General features: G+C 35.3%; 2 protein-coding genes across 9 annotated transcripts in view; one reads left to right on the forward strand and one right to left on the reverse strand.

The window, feature by feature from the left end:
* The window catches only part of LOC108976043 (protein bunched, class 2/F/G isoform-like), a gene marked incomplete at its 3' end in the record, with an annotated part of 38,984 nt that overhangs the window by 17,265 nt on the left and 581 nt on the right, over nucleotides 1-21,138 (reverse strand). The gene's annotated exons all lie outside the window — the stretch shown is intronic.
* Nucleotides 8,722-21,138, forward strand: part of LOC108976065 — a 46,687-nt gene continuing 34,270 nt past the window's right edge. Inside the window, exons 1-3 of one of the 8 annotated variants that reach the window (XM_018944977.1) lie at nucleotides 8,842-9,511; nucleotides 9,629-9,658; nucleotides 9,787-11,045. In XM_018944977.1, the coding sequence (XP_018800522.1) occupies nucleotides 10,889-11,045 (157 nt within the window). In that variant the 5' untranslated portion in view covers nucleotides 8,842-9,511; nucleotides 9,629-9,658; nucleotides 9,787-10,888. Of the gene's footprint in view, nucleotides 8,800-8,841; nucleotides 11,046-21,138 lie in introns of those variants that run through there. The other 7 variants (XM_018944979.1, XM_018944975.1, XM_018944976.1 and 4 more) reach the window with 7 other exon arrangements.

The following is a 21,138-nucleotide window of genomic DNA, read 5'->3' on the forward strand; positions in this document are numbered from 1 at the left end:
AATATTAAAAAATAATTCCCAACATAAAATAATTGTATCTTCTTGTACATATGTATTTCTGGCGTTGAAATTCCGGTGTTGACCTTAAGGCAGTTGCAAATAGATGATGTAAAATTCCTTTAACCTATCATCTGCATTCTATTTCACTTTATCCTCAATTGTTAAAAACCAATTACTCAAGTTCTGCGTCAACGCTTTGAACTGGGTTTTGTAAATATTTATTTCTTTCAAATACCTATTGGCAAACACTTATTTCACACATAATCTTTCGAAACACAAGCCGCGTGTAATTTAAAATATTCCTTCTTCGGAATTTTAGGTAGAAACATTACAAACAGCACACTATGATTAATTTTACCATAACACKATGGAGTGTTGACGATTTTCGCAATATGTGTGCACAATGCGTTAGGCAWGAATTTAGTTTTTGTGAAAATTTTGCTTATTTCTTAATTTTTTCACATTTTTTTCTTTTCATATATCAAGAACTGAACTGTGAAATAAGCAAATAACAGAAACAAAAAACGGCAGCGTTGCCGCAGCACCAAACTATTCTCGGATCATTCGGTTCATAACCAAAGTCAGCAGGCGACTACACACAATCACATCGATTTGTTGCATTAATTTACTAAACATTTTACTTATTTGCAAACACGACATACACATAAAAAACACTGCGAGTTGTTAATTAATGCAACGGTTAACACTTTTCAGCTATTAACACCTTTCTACACTATTATTTTCGAGTGCAATTTAGTGAAACTTTTCGCGAAAATTTCATTTTTGCCAATAGAATCGACGACGTAGTGTGGAATGACACACGGCAAAAAATTTGACATTTCTAGCAGCGCTGCGTAATCAAAACGATGAGAGCAATCGTTGTCGCTGTAGTCGTCGTCGCTGCGGACGAACGGAGAACCAACGAATAGTGAACACACAAACGGAAGATAAAGTAGTAGCGCATAAAGAACGTAGTATGTAATAACAACAACAATAAAATAACGCCAGAAATATATGAAGAGCGCGTTAGCACAACACCGCTGCAGCAGCGAATACGTGCGCGCACATACGCACACAAACAGACACAAAGAAATATAATTCGGCTAGCCAAACGCAGCTGAGCCTTTAATATTCGCTATTACACACAAATTTTAGGCGTAGCTTTAGCATAGCGCATGAGCTTTTATTTCACGGAAATTAGACATACTTTATTTTGCACAATTTATATTGTTTAAACGCTGCGTAAATTCACATTTCACTTCCACAAACCCTTTTTCACAACGAACTGAACTGACGACTGCGAACGAACGAGCTAATGTACGAATGTCAGAAACTTGACAGATACAAAAATGTCAAGTTATGCACAAAGCGAAACACGAAATAGGAAAGAAAATAAAAGAATGCGGTATTTGGAGAACATGAGTAGAGGATTTCTGCTTAACAGAGGAGTTTGTGATAATTTTCTGCCGGCAGGTATCGCACGCATACCAGCAGATGTCGCTTCGGAAATATTAATTGACATTTATATAGGGTCGTGATCTTTGCTAAGACATGTTTACTGCTTTTGTTTTTCAAAATCTGCACTATTRCTTTTCGGCAAAGGAAGACTCAACTGTTTTCTGTTTCTTTTGAAAAACAAAAAAGATATTTTTTTTAAACAGAACGTAGTGCTAGTAAAGATTTGTTAACAATACCGATGTTTCTCTAAAAAAAATGTAATACTTCGATTTTTTAATACAGGAATAAGAGTATGCGGTCTTCAAGAAAAGTTAAAACACATATAGTTTAATGTTATGGCCATGGATTTAATTTTATTATAAAAATTGTTATGTTATATAAGTGATCGCTGCGGCTGGCTCGGATGAATTCCAGCAGAGAAGCTCAATTTCCGACCACTTTTWGCAGGATCTGATATATAACGTACAGAATATTATCTTTCATGGCGGCAATTGTCTCAGACTCAACTTCGTAATCAAGCGACTTCACATAACTTCTCAAAAAATRATCCAGCGTTGTTAAATCGCACAATTTTATAAGCCAAGCCGTAGATCCACAACGCGAAATAAATGCGCTTAAATGGATAGTTTCGTTTCCTCTATGACATATAGCGCCGGCTTGTTGGCACTAAAAGTTGTCCACATAAACATCCCCCAAATAAAGTACGAAAAAATTATTAGTCACGGCTTAATAGCCKCCTATGCGGTTATAGCCGAGTTTACAGTATTTGGCGCCAATTGGAGATTCCAAGTGTAGYCAGATCCTTCTCCACCTGGTCTTTCCAACGACGTGGATGTCTTCCTCTGCTTCCCATGGTGGGTACTGCGTCGAACATTCTCAGAGCTTGAGTGTTTTCATCCATTCTGACGACATGACCTAGCCAACGTAGCCACTGTCTCTTAGTTCACTGAACTATGTCAATGCCGCCGYATATAAAATATATATGTWTATATSGTACAGCTCATCATTCTATCGACTATGGTATTCAAAAATGCCAATGCGTAAAAGGCCAGGAACTGAGGCCAATGATTGAAAATTGCACTTTCTTTATCTAGTTTTGCATTTCGAATTGTTTTCTGCACGAGTATATTGAAGAGTCGCACGAGGGGGAGGCACTTTGTTTGAATMTGGATTTTGGTATCTAATGGCTCGGAGAGGTCCCTCCCGATCCTGACGGACCTTTTGGTATTGCTATTGCTTAACGTCAGTGTACACTGCCGTATTAGTATCTAGAAACTTATATGTGATACGGAGGAGGCTTATTCCAAGGTAGTTGCCGCAGATTCTGGAGTCKCCGTGTTTGTGAATTGAGCAGAACACATTTAAATTCCAACCGTCGGGCATGYTTTCGTCTGACCATATTCTACAAAGAAGTTGRTGCATGCTCCTTATCAGTTCATTGCCGGCCGAGAAACCATCGACCGCCGCCGCTTTGTTGGTCTTCAGACGGGTAATTGCTATTCGAGCTTCTTCTTTGTCGGGCAATGGAACGCCTACTCCATCTTTCTTCAACCCTTTAGCAATATTTTACATTTCACATCATTTCTGTTCCAAGTTCATGCAGAGCACCGGGTTTAACAAAATTACGAAAATGATTGAACTTTAACATTTCTTAGCGCCACACTTGCATGATATCTCATGCAATGTCATATTACTCTCAGCGAACTAATGACACATGTAGCTTTTTAGTTTATTTAGAATCTTACTGCAAACAATGTTTCATGCTTATCTTCTGCTGGTGATGGTTTTATCTGAAAGCTGGTAGACAGATTTCTCGTTGATAAAACACAGTACGGATATGTACTATGTAGCGAAACTTCTAATACCGTTATCTACATTTACTAACGTTATATTTAAATTTWWTGAAGAAACAAAAAATTTTTTTACATAGTAATTTATTTAACATTTTTTGTTTCAGGAAATTTATAGAAACACATATTTTGCAAACAATCTTGTAGACTCGGTTGCTCTGTAATTGCAACCATATTCTTAAATACATATTTACAAATGGCTATTAATAGCCGTAGTGCCTCCTACGTAAGTAATGTGTAAGTTTAAATACAAAATATTTATAATATTTGCTTTCAACAAATTGCATTTAGTTAGTAGATTAGGGTTCCTGAGGTGTTTTAAATATGTATTCTAGTAGTTGATTATAATCTACGTTCTCTCAGCAAATTACACATAAATATATAAACATATGCATATACTCTATCATCCGCATTATTCTGTCATCTGTACCACTATCGCTACCAACTTGTTGTTGCCGTTTTGCTTGACTGAGGTGTTTGTGCTTTGACGCAAATATTTGCGGAAAAGATAAAAAATAAAGTTTCCCAACAACTGACAACGCCAACATTGATGTCAGCAAAACACTAATTTACGATCTGTATACAATACTATGCTACATAGATATTTTATATATGTATATGTTTGAATATATACACTATACTARCAGATCACTCTATTTGCCAAACCACTTGTGGGAAGAGGACCTCATATTATATATGGTAGATGATGAGATGTGAACATCGAACTTTTAATATTATATAAGTATATTCAATACGGGACACCACCGCTCCGTAGAGAGCCAACTGGGCGAGTGAGCCGCACTGCACTAGACACTTACCACAAACTTGTTATAAAACTAGCTGAGTCTGACTTGTTAAACACTTAAAAAATTTAAAAGGAAAAAATCAAAAGTGATTCAGAGAATAGAGACCAGAGTGAAGGATTTTGGTAAGGGTGGTTTTCAAATAGGCCTCCGTAAGGTTTATCTGCATCGTCTGAGAGCTAGTTTACCTAGCAAACATTTTGCAGAAGTTTAAAACTTTGTGTCATCGACTACCACTACTTCAAATTCGTTTTCCTCGAAAGGCGGTTTTCAGAGTTGGAGGTAAAAGTTTATTCGAAACTGTTGAATCGGTCGACATCAAATTTTTACACCAGCTACTTATATATATTTTTCAGATAATGATTGAAGGCTTCTTAGATATATCCGTAATTTTCAGTTAATAATTGAGCGAATAAGATGTTTAATAGTAATTTCGTTTGTTTTGTTTTTCTTGAAAGCTAAAGTTTTAATTTTTGAAAATTTTTTGGGTCAAAATGTTGGCAACGTTTTTATCAGTCTTCCGTTCGTTACCTSTACTAATCTATTATAATAATACGATTTTCAGTTTTGGTTTTAAGATAATTTTAAGCAGAAAAATTTTGCTCACTGCCAGACACAYTTTTTCTGAGATGCTCCCAGAGATCGGCTGCGGCGTCAAGGGAATCCAAAGTTAAGAAAAATTAATCACTGTTTATTAAAGTACATTAAATTCTTTGAWTGTACATTATTTTTTATCTATTTATTAAATAAAATGACTTTTCAGCAAAACAAAAAATTTCAAACATTTCTGATTTTCAACTTTATATAACCCTTCAATGYGAAAAGTAGAAATGTAAACGTTAAGGGTACAGGGTACATACAGGGATGGGTACATATACGGATCGGCACATGGTCAAAATCTGATAAGAGTCCACCACGTGTACTAGAAWTATACATATGTACATACATTGTATAGGTAAGTAGTTTGCTTGTAAATACCACTACGGTGACCACGCCAAAGGGGTACCACATTTCAATAGATAGCCAATAGCCAGAAACTGTCGCCAAATTAATCAATTTTAATCAAATGGTATGTATGTATGTATGTGCGCGTGCATAGTAATGTGAGTCAATTAAATTACATCAATCACATACTTGCCTAAGCCATCGCCTGGCTTATAGTGATTTTGTGAACATTTGAGCATATTTTGGCATTACCAGCAATTTGGCTGTTCACACCTTTCATTAGTCGCGTAACGCACATGGTCCGCTCGCAGTTAGAYAAAATTCGCACCCGTGTATAGTCGAAATAATCAATTTTTCTTGGTATTTTGCTTAACGAAATGCATGAAAGTTTTATCTTCCGGAGAAGTGTTGGAATTGTGCAAACACAAATTTTTAAGGAACTGCTGGCTAAACCAAGCGTATTTTTGTGTCTCGCAAGGAATTACTCATTTGATGGCGGCTGATGGTGGGTTGGTGGTACGTAAGATAAGATAAAAACGTTAATGTTTCAGCGAAACTAAAATACTCTTAACTTACGTATTTTTTATACCAAGAAAAAATATTATTCTCGATTTCATTTAGTGAGTTTGTATGGCAGCTACACGTTATAGTGGCCCGATTTGGAAAATTTCTTCTGAAGTTGTAGTGTTGATCCACGCCAAGTTTTGGAAAGATAGTTTGTTAAATAMAAWTTTTTTCCATACAAARACTTGAGTATGATCAGTCAGTTTGTATGGCTGCTATATGCTATAGTGATCCGATTAGAACAACATCATACATAGAACATTGACTTCAAAAAAATAATCCATACTCAATTTTGTGAGGATATCTTTTCAAAAAAAGCTTTTCATACAAGAACTTGATTCCGATCGTTCAGTTTGTATGGTAGCTATATGCTATAATGTTCCGATTTCACCAGTTCCGAYAAATAAGCAGCTACTTGAAGAGAAAAATACGTGTACTAAATTTCAGGCCATAACTCTTAAATTTAGGGAAAAGTTCGCGTAAATACAACGAATTAGATAAAGTATTTGGGTTATGGGTAGATTTGGTACCAAAATAAAAAATWATAATTTAAATAATGGTAATTTTGCAAAAGTAGGATACAATACTAAAGAATGTATAATATTAGATGCCAAAAATAAACCCATACATTTCAAAAATGTTTGCAAGTAAATCGATCAACTTTTTCGTGTAGCGCGCTTAATTTGTTCTACAACAAATACATGCTATACTAAATTAGAACAAATATATGTTATTCTAAATAATAAACACATTAGGTGAAAGCTCGCTAAATATAAATAAATTTGMAATTATTTGTATTATTTTATTTTCGATCTTCAAACGCTTTGCATATAAGACGGCCGTTTACAGTAAATTTGCCTCTCAATACAGGTCTTGAAGCTTGCTGCTCGATATTTTTATACGTAAGACAATAAAAACCAAACTGCCATGCGGTGACTCCGTTACAGCTTGAGCGTTGCGACAAGTCGAAATGAACCAGTTTTTTCCGGGTTCATTGGTTGCTAATAACAATAACATMAGCGATTTGTTGGGATGAATAACTGAATAGCGGCAATGCATTTTTGTTATTAAAACCAAATCTGCCTGACCTTGCTCTCCATATAATAAAAAGTGTAGAATGATATGTAATAAGACTTGACTCGACAATCCTTGGGTCAATTATAATAGAAAATGGTTTCAAACGATGCCAAAAAAGTTAAGAAACAAATTTTCTTTGACTCAAAATCTAGCAATATGTTTTAAGCGATTACAACCATTTTTGAATAAAAAAAGTTATGTCAACCATACATGTATTTGAGAATATTTTTCGAAATTTTGAAGTTAATTTTCATAATAGCTTTGGAGATATGATCGTATTCATAAGCATTTTTTTATATAATGACACTAAAGTCTGTTAGGGTTTCTTCAAAGTTAGTGTAATAATGCCTTGGTCTCTTAGTGGATCTAACACTTTTCATTTTTCATTAAAATAAATCTACAGAAGGTTCTGCAACATATCAGGAGTATCAAGTCTTAGAGAGAAAAGGCACTACGCTACAATTAGATACCGGAAAACTTGCTAATATTTAAACGACAAACATGTTACATTTATAGCTCAGTCGCTCTGGAATCAGTCGATAACTTGGTCAATAAGCAGGCAAACGCAGCATGAATGGAATATGGGTCGCGCAAAATTCAAAACGAATGAATAGTAGGTGTGCTAACAAGTCACTATCTAATTGGTAGACATACTAGTACACCATGAACGTCATATGATGACTGTTGTAGAAGTCATTAGGAGGCAGAAGCAGTGGAGACTATAAAGCATCTTCTATGCGAATGTAAGGCTTTATCTAGGAAAAGAATCGAAATTATCCGTCGTGAGTATCTTGGAACGTCTCAGAGGTTAAGTTTGGTTAGATGGCTGATCAAAGATCGCACGTATATGTAGTCTTTGTGAAACCATACAAAAGAAGAAATCCATCTTGGAGGTTACACATATAAGAACGGACTTGTTCAGAGAGAAGACAATAGAGTGAAGAGTTTTTATTGCTTCTAAAATGTCTAAGTGTGTCGTTAGACAGACCTAATTAGCTAGTGGCTCTAAAAACTGAAAGCGCGTCTTCCTCGGATCGCTGTTTTCAGAGTTTGTTTGTTTTTGTTTTTGAGTTAATTTTAAGCCGAAAAATCTTGCTCGTCGACGGACAACTTTTTTCGGTTTTTTCTAGGTTTCCTTCGGATACCATTCCGATGATTGTTGACTTGTTTGGATGTCAAACTCATAAACACAAGTCTCGTCGGCTGTTATAATGCTCTCCATAAATCTGAGGGAATTCGTCCAAAGAGATCCGTTTACGGTACTCTTTTTGAAGAAAATTTATTATTATCGGGACGAGTCGAGCAAGAACGCCTTTCATACCCAAACATCCACCAAAATCATTCGAACGGACTAGTGAGAGATGTCGAGCTCTCTTGCCATATCTCTGACACTTGCCTGATGATTTCTAAGCGCTGTATCCTTCACTTTTTTAATGTTTTTTATCAGTCGCCCTCATATTTCGTATAGTAATTAAGGAGAGTCATATTAACTCAGCAAAATAATATTTTTGAAATATTATTTCCCCGGGGAATTTAATGATAACTTACTGATACTTTTTTGTCACAATTTAGAATCCCTGAAATCAACCATATGCTTTAATTGTTCCCTTAAAATTGAGATACTGCCCTTAGACCTTCAAATTCGGTAAGATATTAAGTTGGATAACAGCAAAATTCACTGTCTTCAGCTACTTCCATGGAAACCTATTTGCGCTGCCGTCACTCCACTGTGCATTCGCTGCTGTATTAAGTTGTTGTTGCATCTCGACAAATATGCCTTATCATAATCGGAACTAGCGTGTGTTTTGTGCGCGATTTTATCAGCATTTCCATTATCTCCTATCTTTTTCTCCATGCAATTCCACTAGGTAAGCAAAAATCACYCACTAAATGGCTTATCGCAAAATCTCATACACAAAATCCGATTTTTCCAAAAAACAAACAGCGTGATGATCAGCAATACTAGCTAGTACGAGTAACGCTATCCTAGGGTACACGTACTAAGATGCACAAGCACAGTTAATTGTGGAAACGAGCATGAATAGTAACGAGCGAAATAATATGTAGGCGGTGATAGTTGAACGACGCAGCCAGCAAAGATCGTAAGGAAATATGAAAGATGATTCGGCGCGTTGACAGTGAGCAAAAGTCGAGCAGTGTGATGATGAAAARTATAAGATCTGTTTATAAAACTTTAGTCTGAGTGATAAAACGAATTTAGTCTTTGTTCGGACATACGCAGCGAGTGTGGCAGGCGGCAGACAACGTTCTAAAGTGGCATTGCAAGGCAGCGGGTGAATTGAAAAAAATTGAATAATAAAAAAATATAAAAAACGAAAAAAAAAAACAGAAAAGAGCTACTTAAAGTGCAGTGTAAAGCAATAAATTGTGGAATATACATATGTATAAAAAAGTAATAAAGAATTATTTCAGACTTAGCAATTTATTGCATAAAATATTAAATGAAGTTGTTTTGTGGTGCTTAAGTAAAAAAATGTGAAACGAACGCTGTAAATAACAGTTAATAAGCTTGAAAGCGAAATTAAAAATTCTGCAACATCTCCAGTGCTAAATATCAAACTATATATAGTATATAGTGTACTAAGAAATCAAAGGAAATTAAAAAAGGACTTTTTTTTTAGCCGAAAAGTGAAAAATACATATAACTGAGCAGTGTTTAAATTAGAGAAAACGACAATTTACGAATTAAAAAACAATTAATCATAACTACTCGCCGAGCAGCAGTTCACTTTTTCAATGCCAACAACGTTGTCCGCGACCATTTGCTGAACATTTATTGGATTAAAAGCGCACGTAAATTGAAAGCGGAGCTTACAGCTTAAAAGCTCAGGAGCGCACACAAACCCACACACTATGCATATACACGCACACATACACTAACACCATTGCATAATTTTTTTTCCTCAACAGGAACGTACGAAAATCTAGTGAAAGAAACGTGTGAGCAAAAAAATAAAAATAAAAAAAATAATAAACGCAATAGCGCAGCAGTGTGACGGCAGAAAGTGGCCGCTTAGATGCGGACTTTACTTTTTCGTTGAGTGATTTTATTTATTATTTTTTTTTAGTTAGTCTGTTTTGTGAATGGAATTGAAATAAATCGCTGATTATCTGCTTAAATTGAATTTAATCAAGACGAACGGACGTTTAATTTCAAGTGTTTCATCGCGCGCTCACATATACTTCATCATACTTGTGCTGGAAACACATACACATACATATACATGGAGCTTTAGAAGCACTGTTGAAAACTTGCATACAAATAGTGTACACCTAAATCAACGTATTAGCGAGTGTGCGGAGTCATTGTGTCGCACATAGAATATATAGCAAATATATATATCAATACATGATCGCAACGGCACACATATACAGCGTACCAATACAATTGCMTGACAGTAGAAACAATTTTGTTGAACACTTGTGCACAAAGACTACTCAGTAGGTTGCTTGGGCGGCCTAACGTATGTCTTTTAGCTACCTTAATACAAATACTGCGACTGTGTATGTGTGTGGCGCTGAAATTACAGTGAGGGAGTCTATGTGTMGACGCAAAAGCGCGTATTTAACTCGGTACAATTGCGAGATCAAACTCTTTTTAWTTCATAAAAACGGCATAAAATATACACACACACGCGCGYAAAGCTATACTGTGGCAACTAAAACCCACATACGTTAGTAGAATACCAAACCGACCGCGGCATTTCGTCAAGGCGCTCACTCTGCACAGCGCACCCACTCTTCGCAACGCCCTAACTATTCATAACAAGTCAACCCTTCACAACGCGCCCACCCTTCCCAATACGCTCAACATTCAAACAGCTTGCAGCAACCAGCAACCAGCATCCCACAACTTCCAACTAGTGTCAGAGCCAGGCGGCAGCACTGCGCATTTGGAGTTTGTTATATTTACGGTGTTTACATTTCGGTGGCGGCRCGCAAACATTCAGCGCCATAATTTACTGGACCCACTGCCAAGTGGTGAAGTAGTGTAGAGAAGCAGTAGTGCAGTGAAGCAGCTGCGCGCGCCGYACAACTCAGCGCGTCGCRTAAGCGTCAACAAGCAAAGGTGCAGCGGTGGCGCCTCACTAAGGTCTAAACATTTCACCGATATAATAAAACTTGCAATTGTGATATTACCAACGGCAGCGTGTACGCGTAGCATACGAAATGGCAATAATCGGTGGTGAGGAGACTGCTACCGAGACCATTGACATGGTGCCGGTAGAGAAGGTGAARCCGTCGAAATTTGGCGAATTCTGTCGGCGCAATGGCATAAATCCGAATTTGATAATGTTGAAGATAACGCTRTTCGTCATGTATGGCGGTGAGTATTATTATGATTTTTACACGCTTTATACATAGTCTTAAATGTCTAGTAGTATATAGATTGATAGTCAATAACTATGCAAATTTGGCACGAATTGCTGCTTTGTTTACGGCATATTTCGAATCTAACTTCAAGCAGTGTTTTGTTCCAATAACAAATAGTTTCTCAAACMGCATATATACTTATAAGTTCTGCGCTCAACAAAACGGACCGGTGTTTCTAGTTCTCCAAGTGGGATTATTCGTAGCTCGATGAATATTAGACTATAARTATCAGTGTTATAATATTTGAAAGTGCGTTAGTACTCGGTTCTCCCCATGCATTCACAAATGTTCTTTGAGCGAGTAAGGCCTTTATAAAGGATTTTTTTTTTTAAAGTTCTATTGATTTCGGCCTATGATATTATATTTAACGAGCCATTTTAACAAACTCCTAAGAGTGTCAAGCTACCTCCATTGAAAAAGTCTTTAAAGCCGGACTTGGTTTAGCTATATTGAGTATACACCTTCAAAAGAGCAATGTGTTCCAAAAAAATCAATTTGGGATTAGCCAGGACCGATTTTTTTGCATATGGCTCAAGCAACTCACGACTTCCGGYCTTAGACCAAGAATCCTCTGCTTAGCCATAATACCTCCGTTTGAAGGCGAGCTAATGTGAGTAGACGAATCCTCCCCCGGATTGCACGCTGAGTTAGTGACGCGCCATGTAAAAAAATACTACCAATGAAAAAAAGCAAACAGTCTCCAATTAGAGACCCATTTTTGATGACGACCACTGCAAACKTATTAAGGATTACGATTTAAGGGCATGCACCTGGAATGTCCGGTCCCTTAATTGTTAAGGTGCCTCTGACCAAGAGACATTTACAACAGTGGAGGGAGATAGACTCTGTCGCCTGGAATTTGTCCCGGTGAGTTAAAGTTCTTCAATATATCACTTATTTGCGCTGTCGCTTCCCTGAGCGCTTGGAGCGCACCTATTTGAGCTGCCCGCCACGATGTCAACATCGTGCTTGGCGACTTTAACGGTGAGAAAAGAAGGTATCTTTGGTACAACGGTCTGGACGCCAGCAAAGAAAAATTTATCATGCTGCCTGGAACCAAAGTTTGTCCACATCAACATCCTTTAATTCAGTCATGAAATCATCAATCATGGATCTAAAGCATTCCCCTTTGACTGTAACATTATAGCCGGATTAGTGTTTTGTAGAATTATGAATTATCTGTGGTCATAAAGCACTTTAACAGTGAGCTCGCTCGTTCTGCAGTATCCACTAACATGGTGGGACCTGAACCCTTCATTCCGGTGGGTCCTCATAAAATAAAAGAGCTGCTCCGCAAGGAAAAAGGAAGCAGAGAAAGGTATTGTTAACAGCCTCAGCAGGTTTAAATATGTAATCAACCTACCTAGGGACAAACTCAGGGTACTTGTCGCATTCTTCACTGGCTACTGCATGATCAAGAAGCACTTATATAACCAGCGACTTGATTGGGTGTATTAAGTTTTCCACGATTGTTGACGACTTGAGTTGGTTTGGTCATGTTTGTCTGTCTGTGTGTATATGCAGTTTTTGAACTGTTTATTTGTTGGAATTGCTGATATCGGGCCGCTATAAGATAAAGCTGCCGAACGATTGGAATCAAGTGCTTGTATGGAAAACTTTCCCATTTAACGAGATATCTTAACGAACTTTGACATGAATTATTTTCCAAGGCAACGCTACGAAATTGGAAGAAATTTTTGTGATCGGACTACTATAGCAAATAGCTGCCACCCAAACTGAACCATTCTTGTGTGAAAACATCTTTGCTTGTGTCTTTCCTTACGTAGGGCATTCTAGCTTTGGCGCGATTAACGTTGTTTTCTTATTTCTACTCTGAATAACATCGTGTTTCCTTCATCTAATGCCACACACCAGAAAAAGTAACATTTTATACTTAACAGGTGACTCACTGCAATCAGTTAATGCCAGTTAAGCGCTGAGCTTAATTGTGATTAAAGTTAATTTGTTAATTAATATTTATTAAATTGTGACATTGACACTAACAACAATTACTAGATTTTCTGCGCGCGGATGAACSGCTGGATATCAGATACGAATATTTGCATAAGCAAATTTGTATAACACAATACAGAGCTTAATGCGAGCACATAYTCTAATAAGTGGCGTTTGAACTAAGTGAATTTGGTCGCATAACCCTCACACAAAAATGAGAAAACATAAAAAATGCACATTTCTTTAATATAATAAAGTTGATTATGCTGCTGCTGCTGAGATTGAAAGGAATGCAAACTAATTTCAGAGTAATGCACACACACACGCATGAGTAGTTTATAAGCGTGTATGTTTTTGTTTTGTAAAATTAAGAAATCCAGAAAAGTGGAACGCAAAACCGAAAAGCAAAATAGAAAAAATAAAATAAAAACATGAAGTAAAACAAACAAGTGAAAATTGCCATTGACCGTCACAAGTGACTGGCATTAGGTACATTTATACCTAATACACATATGGATAGAGCGCAAATATTACGAGTGTGTGTATAGGTGACTATTTGTATATATGGATTTATGTACAACAACAGTAGCTTGATCTGGTTAGAAGTCACATAACTCTTCAATGGCGTCGCTTTAGCACTCACTTGCACTCAAATTTGCTTATACAATTTTCTTAAACTAATTTCCTTCGCGTTGAAATGGYGAAATTTGCGATTTTATTTGCAGCGGTGCACGAACTTTTCCTCACTTGACCGTTAAATTGTGATTAATATTTAGTAACTAGGCAGCTTAGAAATTTTTCTTACAGCTAAACATTTATATGTATATGTAGCGCTGCAGATTGTCTTAATTACTGCCTGCTGTGCTATATTTTTATTTGGCTTTACTTTTTTTAAACCAAATTCCCTTAAATATATTTGTTTTTTTTCGGGTACCACAGCTAAGTAAGTTTGTTTGTATATAAGCATTGTATCATGTAACTAATTGACAATAGTCATATAAGAAATAGTATGTGAAATTAGTCACCGAGTAGCGAGTGAGAAATGACGAGTAAATGTAGAAGTCGACATCAAACGGCGGCTCAATCAGTGGCATCCCCAATATGCTTACATATGTCAAAAATATATGTCTTGGCATTGAATTGAGAAGGTGGTGGAGGTTTTCATAGTGCGCCAATTTTGCAATTGTATGTGTGAAAGTAGTTGTGAGCTCCRCAAAGAGACACACATACAAATTCGATAAAAAGAAAAACAATTCTACKTGATTTTTCCTAAATACATATGTGTGATAACATGATTTATCATATATATATATATGTATATGTATATAAGATTTTTTATAGAAACTCTCTTCACATAATGAGGTATGTGCATATATGTTGCTATTGCTATGTAATTGATATACACATGCCATACAAATAAGTGAAAAACGGCACATATAACTAACTTTGTATTAGTGCACAAGCACTTCTATCATGCCTTTCCAGAGTCAGAAGAAATGGCAGCCAAGTGAAAAAGTGACTGTCGCTAATTGGCTGCTTTGTTTTTGCGCCAGCTATGTTTCTAAAGATATATACACACACACATATGTGCATGTATATATGCAGACACACAAGCTTCTAAATTGTAGTTAATTTAATACAAGTGCTAAMGTCTAGATTAAACGATTTTTTCAATGTTAGATTTACGAACGATATATCTTAATTCAAGCAGCAATGCCATTGACGAGCATTTCGTAAGTTTCACAGTACATACATACTCGTTTTCGTTATAGCTGTGCGACATGGCGTATGAGTGCGCGTTGAAGTTTTGTGCAGAGATGTAGAAAGTGGAACTATTTTTGTATATAGAAATTTAATTAAAAAAGTAAGCAAACATTAGTAAGTTTAATAAAACAAGGACATATTTTTGGTAGGCAAGTTTGTATGGGAGTTATATGCTATGGTAAGCCGATCTGAACAATTTAATTGGAGTTTGTAGCGTTGCTTTGGAAAATAATCCATGCCAAATTTTATGAAGATATCTTTTCAAGTAAAAAAGTTTTCCATACTCGGACTTGATTTTGATCGGTCAGTTTGTATGACAGCTATAAGTTATAGTACTACGATTTGAAAAATTCCTACGGTGGTTATAGCGATGGATTGGATAATTAGCTATGCCAAATTTCATGAAGTTATTTGGTCAAATAAAGGAGTTTTCCATATAAGAGCATGATTTTGATCGCTCAGTTTTTATGGCAGCTATATGATATAGAGATCAGATCTGAAGGATTTTCTCGGAAATCGTAGGCTTGACTTGGGTAATTTTCTGTGCCAAATTTGGTGGCAGCTCTATCCTACAATGATCCGATAACGGCGGTTATCTCTTAAACAGAAAGGTTCGTGAAAAAATCAAATCGYAAAATATATATTTTTTTGTATATATGATATGAACTTGTATATCTGATATAGAAAAAAAATAGAAAATTGCAAGGAGAGGACTTTCCCGGTACAATTMAGAGCTCATACTTGGAGATCCTTGCGTAGAGGTGTCCAAGAAAATTTTTTTCTGAGTAAAAAGTAATATTTGTTTTTTTACCAACTCCAGTGTATATATATAGTACAAATGAGAGTACAAATATACTCGGTATACAAGTGCAGGCGTTCTCACGCGGGGTATTAGAAAGAAAATAAGATAGTGACAATAGAGTAAGTACAAGTGTACCTAGCTCCACTACATACATGCATATGAAAATGCGTGTGAAAATAGTCTCCAAATTTTAGCGATTTAAAAACAGCAGTTTTCTAGATAAAAGAAAAAATGATTCAAATGGAGAATACAAGCACTGAGGTACTGATTTGAAAAATAAATCTAAAGTTATCGATATTAGTAAAAATTGTTATTTCGATGTTTTTTTTTTTAATAATTTGCTAAGTTGTTCCAATATTTTCTTTATTTTACTAGATTTAATGCAGCATTTATAAAGTTGGTGGATTTTCCTCAAATAAATATAATCTYCTGCACGTTTATCACTTAACTCTCTCATTGAGAGTTAACAATTTTGTAGCGTTGTTTATTAAATAAATAAAATTATATTTATTTTGATGAAATTAAAAAGCATATGTTATCGTATGAGAGTGGGCACGTGATGGCGCGACATACATTCATATGTTTGTCATAACTTAATTTGCCTTGTTTTTGCTGATTATCTATAAAGTTATACTTGTTAATTAAAATGTTTCATTTTTGCTAAAAAATTATAAATGAAAACAATAACAACAATGATTTTGCTATAAAAAATTATATACAAGTAGTTCATTATAAACTGCGTGAGCAGAAAAGAGACACAAARTGCCATATTTACTGCAACTTGAATTTTATTCCCGAGGTCCTACTGTTAAACTCATACTTATCTCGTTAATTGTAACTTCTAAAGATAACAGTTTTCGCGTAAGAATATAAAGTTATTATAAAGCTTTGTGTTTTAAGTTTTACGGATTTAAGTTTCTATGCGTCATTAGCTGCCATAAAAGCTACTGTTTAAAAACAATCCTTCAACTGGCTATAAACATTTTGAGAGTTGTCAAATATTTATTTTAGTTTTATTAGTTTTTCTGCGAATCATCTACGATATGTATCTAGTATATGCAGTGTCGTGCAAAAACTAAACAGCTGTTATGAAAATTTCGATGAAGTTTTATAATACTCATTTTGAATGACCGCAAAATGGGCTTATTGTGAACAAAAAAAAAAAAAAAATACAACCGGAAATTGTAGTTAACTTAATATGGAGTGAAAAAGGAGCCAAAAAAAAAAAAACACATCAAGGCCACTCAAAAATCAAGGACACCACATCGCTTGTTTCCCAATATTTGCGTTTTGGTGCATCATTAAATACTTCCGGAGGGACAGGCGGTCAATAAGGCGTTCTATTTGATCATATTGAGGCGTTTGCGTGAGAATATCCATCGAAAAAGGCCAGAATTGTGAAAGAACTATTCTTGAATCTTACATGATGATAATGTACAATTGCATCGAGCCACGATTTTTGCCGAATTTTAAGCCAAAAACGCAGTGAATACAATCGATCAACCACCGTATTCACCAGATGTGGCTCCGATTGTTTYTTCCTTGTTCCTCAAACTAAAATTGCCGCTCGGTGGAACCCATTTTCAGTAGAACAATGAGATAAAACAAAATTCACTGAAGGAGCTGAAGGCCATCCCAAAAAGTGCTTATGAAAAATGTTTGGAGGACTGGAAAAATCGTTGGCATAAGTGTATTACAACTGGTGGAGATCACTTTTGATGTTAAAAAACTTAACAGATATATAAAAAAATCCTAACAAAACTTATTCACTTAGATTTATAAAAAAACTTACACTAAATTTTTTTTTTGCATGAAAGCTGCAATACATTTTGCACAATACTGTATATATTGTGCGAGGCAGGCATATCTGATCATAAAGAATGCTTTAGTGAGCTGGCTAGTGTCAAAACATATGTTTGYTTAGCTGACAGTGGAATATTTTAAGCTACACTACAATGTGTTTGAATAAATACCCGAAGCGGCACAAAAATCCKGAGGTCAACGGGGAATAATTCGTATGCATTGTATCAAAAGCGCTTAAGGCATAACTTCGGTGGCGCTCTACGTCATGCGGTCTTAACAGCTTACCACCCAAATATTATACTATGAGAATACCTACATATATAAAAATAACAGTAAACACAACTCCAACGCTATTCATCTGTTGTTGACATACTGACAAAATCAGTGACAAGTAGGTATGACATTGGCTACTTTTTTGAATTTAAGTGGCGGTTAGTGTTTATACGCTATTTTTTGGCCATTAAGCAGTAATTAGACTAAATACACGTAAATGCAGCTTTAGATAAGACAGCTGCATAGCGTGATAAATTTTGGGTGAACCTTGCTAACCAGCGATTTGTTGTTGCACTTGTCTCGTAAATATGGAAGTAAAGCTCTTTATTGAGTTGAGGTTGTTTTTGAAAGTGAAAATCTCAAAATAAATACAAGTTCAGTGCTAARACGTGCATGGTCGCCAGAGATCATGTACATATTATACATTGTTGAGCTTGCAAGTGCGGTGAGACCTTATTGTCAAAACTGTTTGAGATAACAGTTTTAAAAGTTCTTAAGTTGCTTCAGTGTTTTTTCTACTTGAGAACTGAAGTGGATGCTTATAAGCATAATTATTATTTTTCCTGCAGTCTCGAGTACGCAATTTGCGCCAAACGCTTGTGGTTATGTTGCAACACGCCATTCGTGTGGTTTTTGTGTTTTTTATGAGCAGCYAAAGGCAAGTTAATATGTACAGATGTATGTATGTATATTTGCGCAGGCTATGTTTTCCTTAATTATTTTATTCTGTTCACCGCCTTTGTGTTGTTAATTTAATACATGGTTGTCTGAGAGAAATTACCATAAACGGAACCTCATACTACCTAACTAAATATATGTATATACMTGCTATATGTAACCTCAGTACTTATAGTTATATATAGGTAGTTTAAAAACAGCCTGTGTACCAGTCATCAAAACTGAATCCRTTTATAAATATGTGCACTGATTGTGGTAAAAATATTTACATCGATATAATATTGTGATCAAAAAGTAAGGTGKCACCAATGAAGATTTGGCGCGTTGCTTATGGTTGTTCCTTAGCAATTTCTATAATGGTGATTCGACGATTGACCAATACTATTTTCTTTACTTCATAAATGCTTTCGTCATTSCTTGATGTGCACATACGTCCGGTAAAAAATATATATTTGACTTTTAAAATGCGTTTTTCCTTAGAAGTGTATTAATTTTTTGATCTTCCACGGCTAGAAAAATCAATTTGGGCGACAAAAGTCTTCCTGTGTGAACTCAGCCTTGGGGAGAATTTCTGTTTGCAATTTTTTTTTTTTTAGTAACTGCAATTTGAAACCGGGAACGGATGTGCACTAATTATTAATTATTAGAGACCGGTATCAGCACACAATACTTCCAAAAATYAGAGTGGATGTTTTTCACAAAAATATTCAAAACGTAGGTGGAACTTATTTCAAAATACAGTTAGAACGCTGCAGTATATAAAATTTATATGTTAAAAGAATATTTTTAATCAACAGTTTAGAGTATTTGGTTTATGTGTTGGCAGTTTACCGTTATTGCCCAACAAAATGTAATGCAGTTCCGCCTAAAAATCTGTTCAATGACAAATACGCCGTAGACATGTTGTAAGATAAAAACTGCCAYATTGATAAACAAGTTAAAAAAATTATTTCCCAACCATATAAAAGTTAGTTATACTTAAAGTAAASAACGTTGCATATCGTCTGTACGCGGAGACAGTGATGACCAATAGTCAAAAACAAAAGCAAAAAGTAAAAGTTTAACGCAAATTTATATACATTTGTCGGAAAAAAGTGCAGGTGCATATAAACAGTTTTACACTCTTTAGAAACTTGTCATGAGGTAACACACAAAAAAAAACAAAAAAAAAAACCTCGGAAACTCTACAAAGTATGTGWATAAATGACCAGCTAAGTTGTTTATAACCATATACCCGATAAGTATAGTCCATATCTGATATAATATTTTTTTCAATGTTTACAAAAAATATATTCTCAGTTTTTGAGATATCGATCTGAAATTCSGAAAACACCAAAGGAGGTTGGTATTGCAGATTTTCTTAAAAACTGTCTGAATAGTCACTGAATAAATGCCCTACAAGCATTAATTTTCACAGCCAAGTTGATAGGGGATCGGATGTAAAAATTGTACATTATATATCTCATATACTCTATATCTATACTGCTAGAACAATTTAAACCAAATATTGCTTTTAGTCCCCACATACCTAACATAAATACTTTCGAATTTTCGTAAAGAAATCTTAAAGAAATTCAGAAAAAAATTATATGTTCTTGGTTTTCCAATAGGGATGATATAATTTTCGTCAAATCGTTGAAAATTTCGAGCGTAGATTTTCTTTTCAAAATTTTCAAGTRCCAACAAGACAAAGAACCGTTCGAAATAATGAAAATATTSCTGCCGTTCAGGCTAGTTTTGCTGAAGATCGCAATTTGTCGATTCTAAAACGTTCTCAAGAATAGAGACTTGGCTGATTTTGAGACCGGATTCCATTTTATGGTCGCAATTGGAAGAAGTTGATCTTGACAACATCTGGTTCCAACAAAACGGGGTTACGTGTCACACAGCACGTACAACAACCGAATTATTGCGAGAAGGGTTTGGAAATTCGATTATTTTAAGAAACTGTGACATTGAAAGGCCTCCAAGAAGTTGTGATTTAACATCATACGACTAATTATTGTAGCATTGTTAGAAGTCATGGGTCTTTAGCAAAAAATCAATGTCCCTTTAAGCTTTATAAGTCAACATTGAACGTGCCATTCATGACATATGACATGATGTAGTGAAGAAAATACTCGAAAAATGGTTTAATCGAATTTGTTCCTACAAAAGAAGTAATGATGTTATATTCCGTACTCAATTGTACTGATTACATTAAACAGAAAACATTTGAAATTCCTTTACATTTATTTATTTTTTTTTAAGAAATGGTATCATCGTATCGTTTTTGGAAACACCGTTAAACAGAGCATCCTCTTGCCTTAAGGGAGTTAGATTACAATATGGATCCATATTTAGAAATAAATTCGGAAAAAAAGTATTTACCTTTAAACCCTAATGCCTCCCTTAATTGAATGTAATCTAGGCGATACTTTTCCCAGTTTAATAAAAAAATTTGCCAACACATGAAACTRTTTCTCAGGCTTTGATCATTGCAAGTTGACTTTGATCCCTGACATCTTCGGCTACACCCGAACTTAGTCTTCCTTACTTGTTTGTTATTATTTTTTTTAATGTGGGCACAAAAACTCGTCGCCGCGTAAAGTAGAGAAGGATTTAATTACTCGACTTTTTTTGTGTTGCACGTTTTTGTTGTTGTCTGCCTGTRACTTTTTGTATAAATAATTGCATGAAATACTTTTTACTCACTTTGCTTAATGCTGTGCGTAAACAATTGCCAAGTATAAGTGGCATAAAATATGTCAATAAATGTTACATGCGAATCACA

Source organism: Bactrocera latifrons, unplaced genomic scaffold (assembly GCF_001853355.1).
Source record: "Bactrocera latifrons isolate USDA-ARS-PBARC rearing strain unplaced genomic scaffold, ASM185335v1 scaffold_72, whole genome shotgun sequence".
Lineage (NCBI taxonomy): Eukaryota > Metazoa > Arthropoda > Insecta > Diptera > Tephritidae > Bactrocera > Bactrocera latifrons.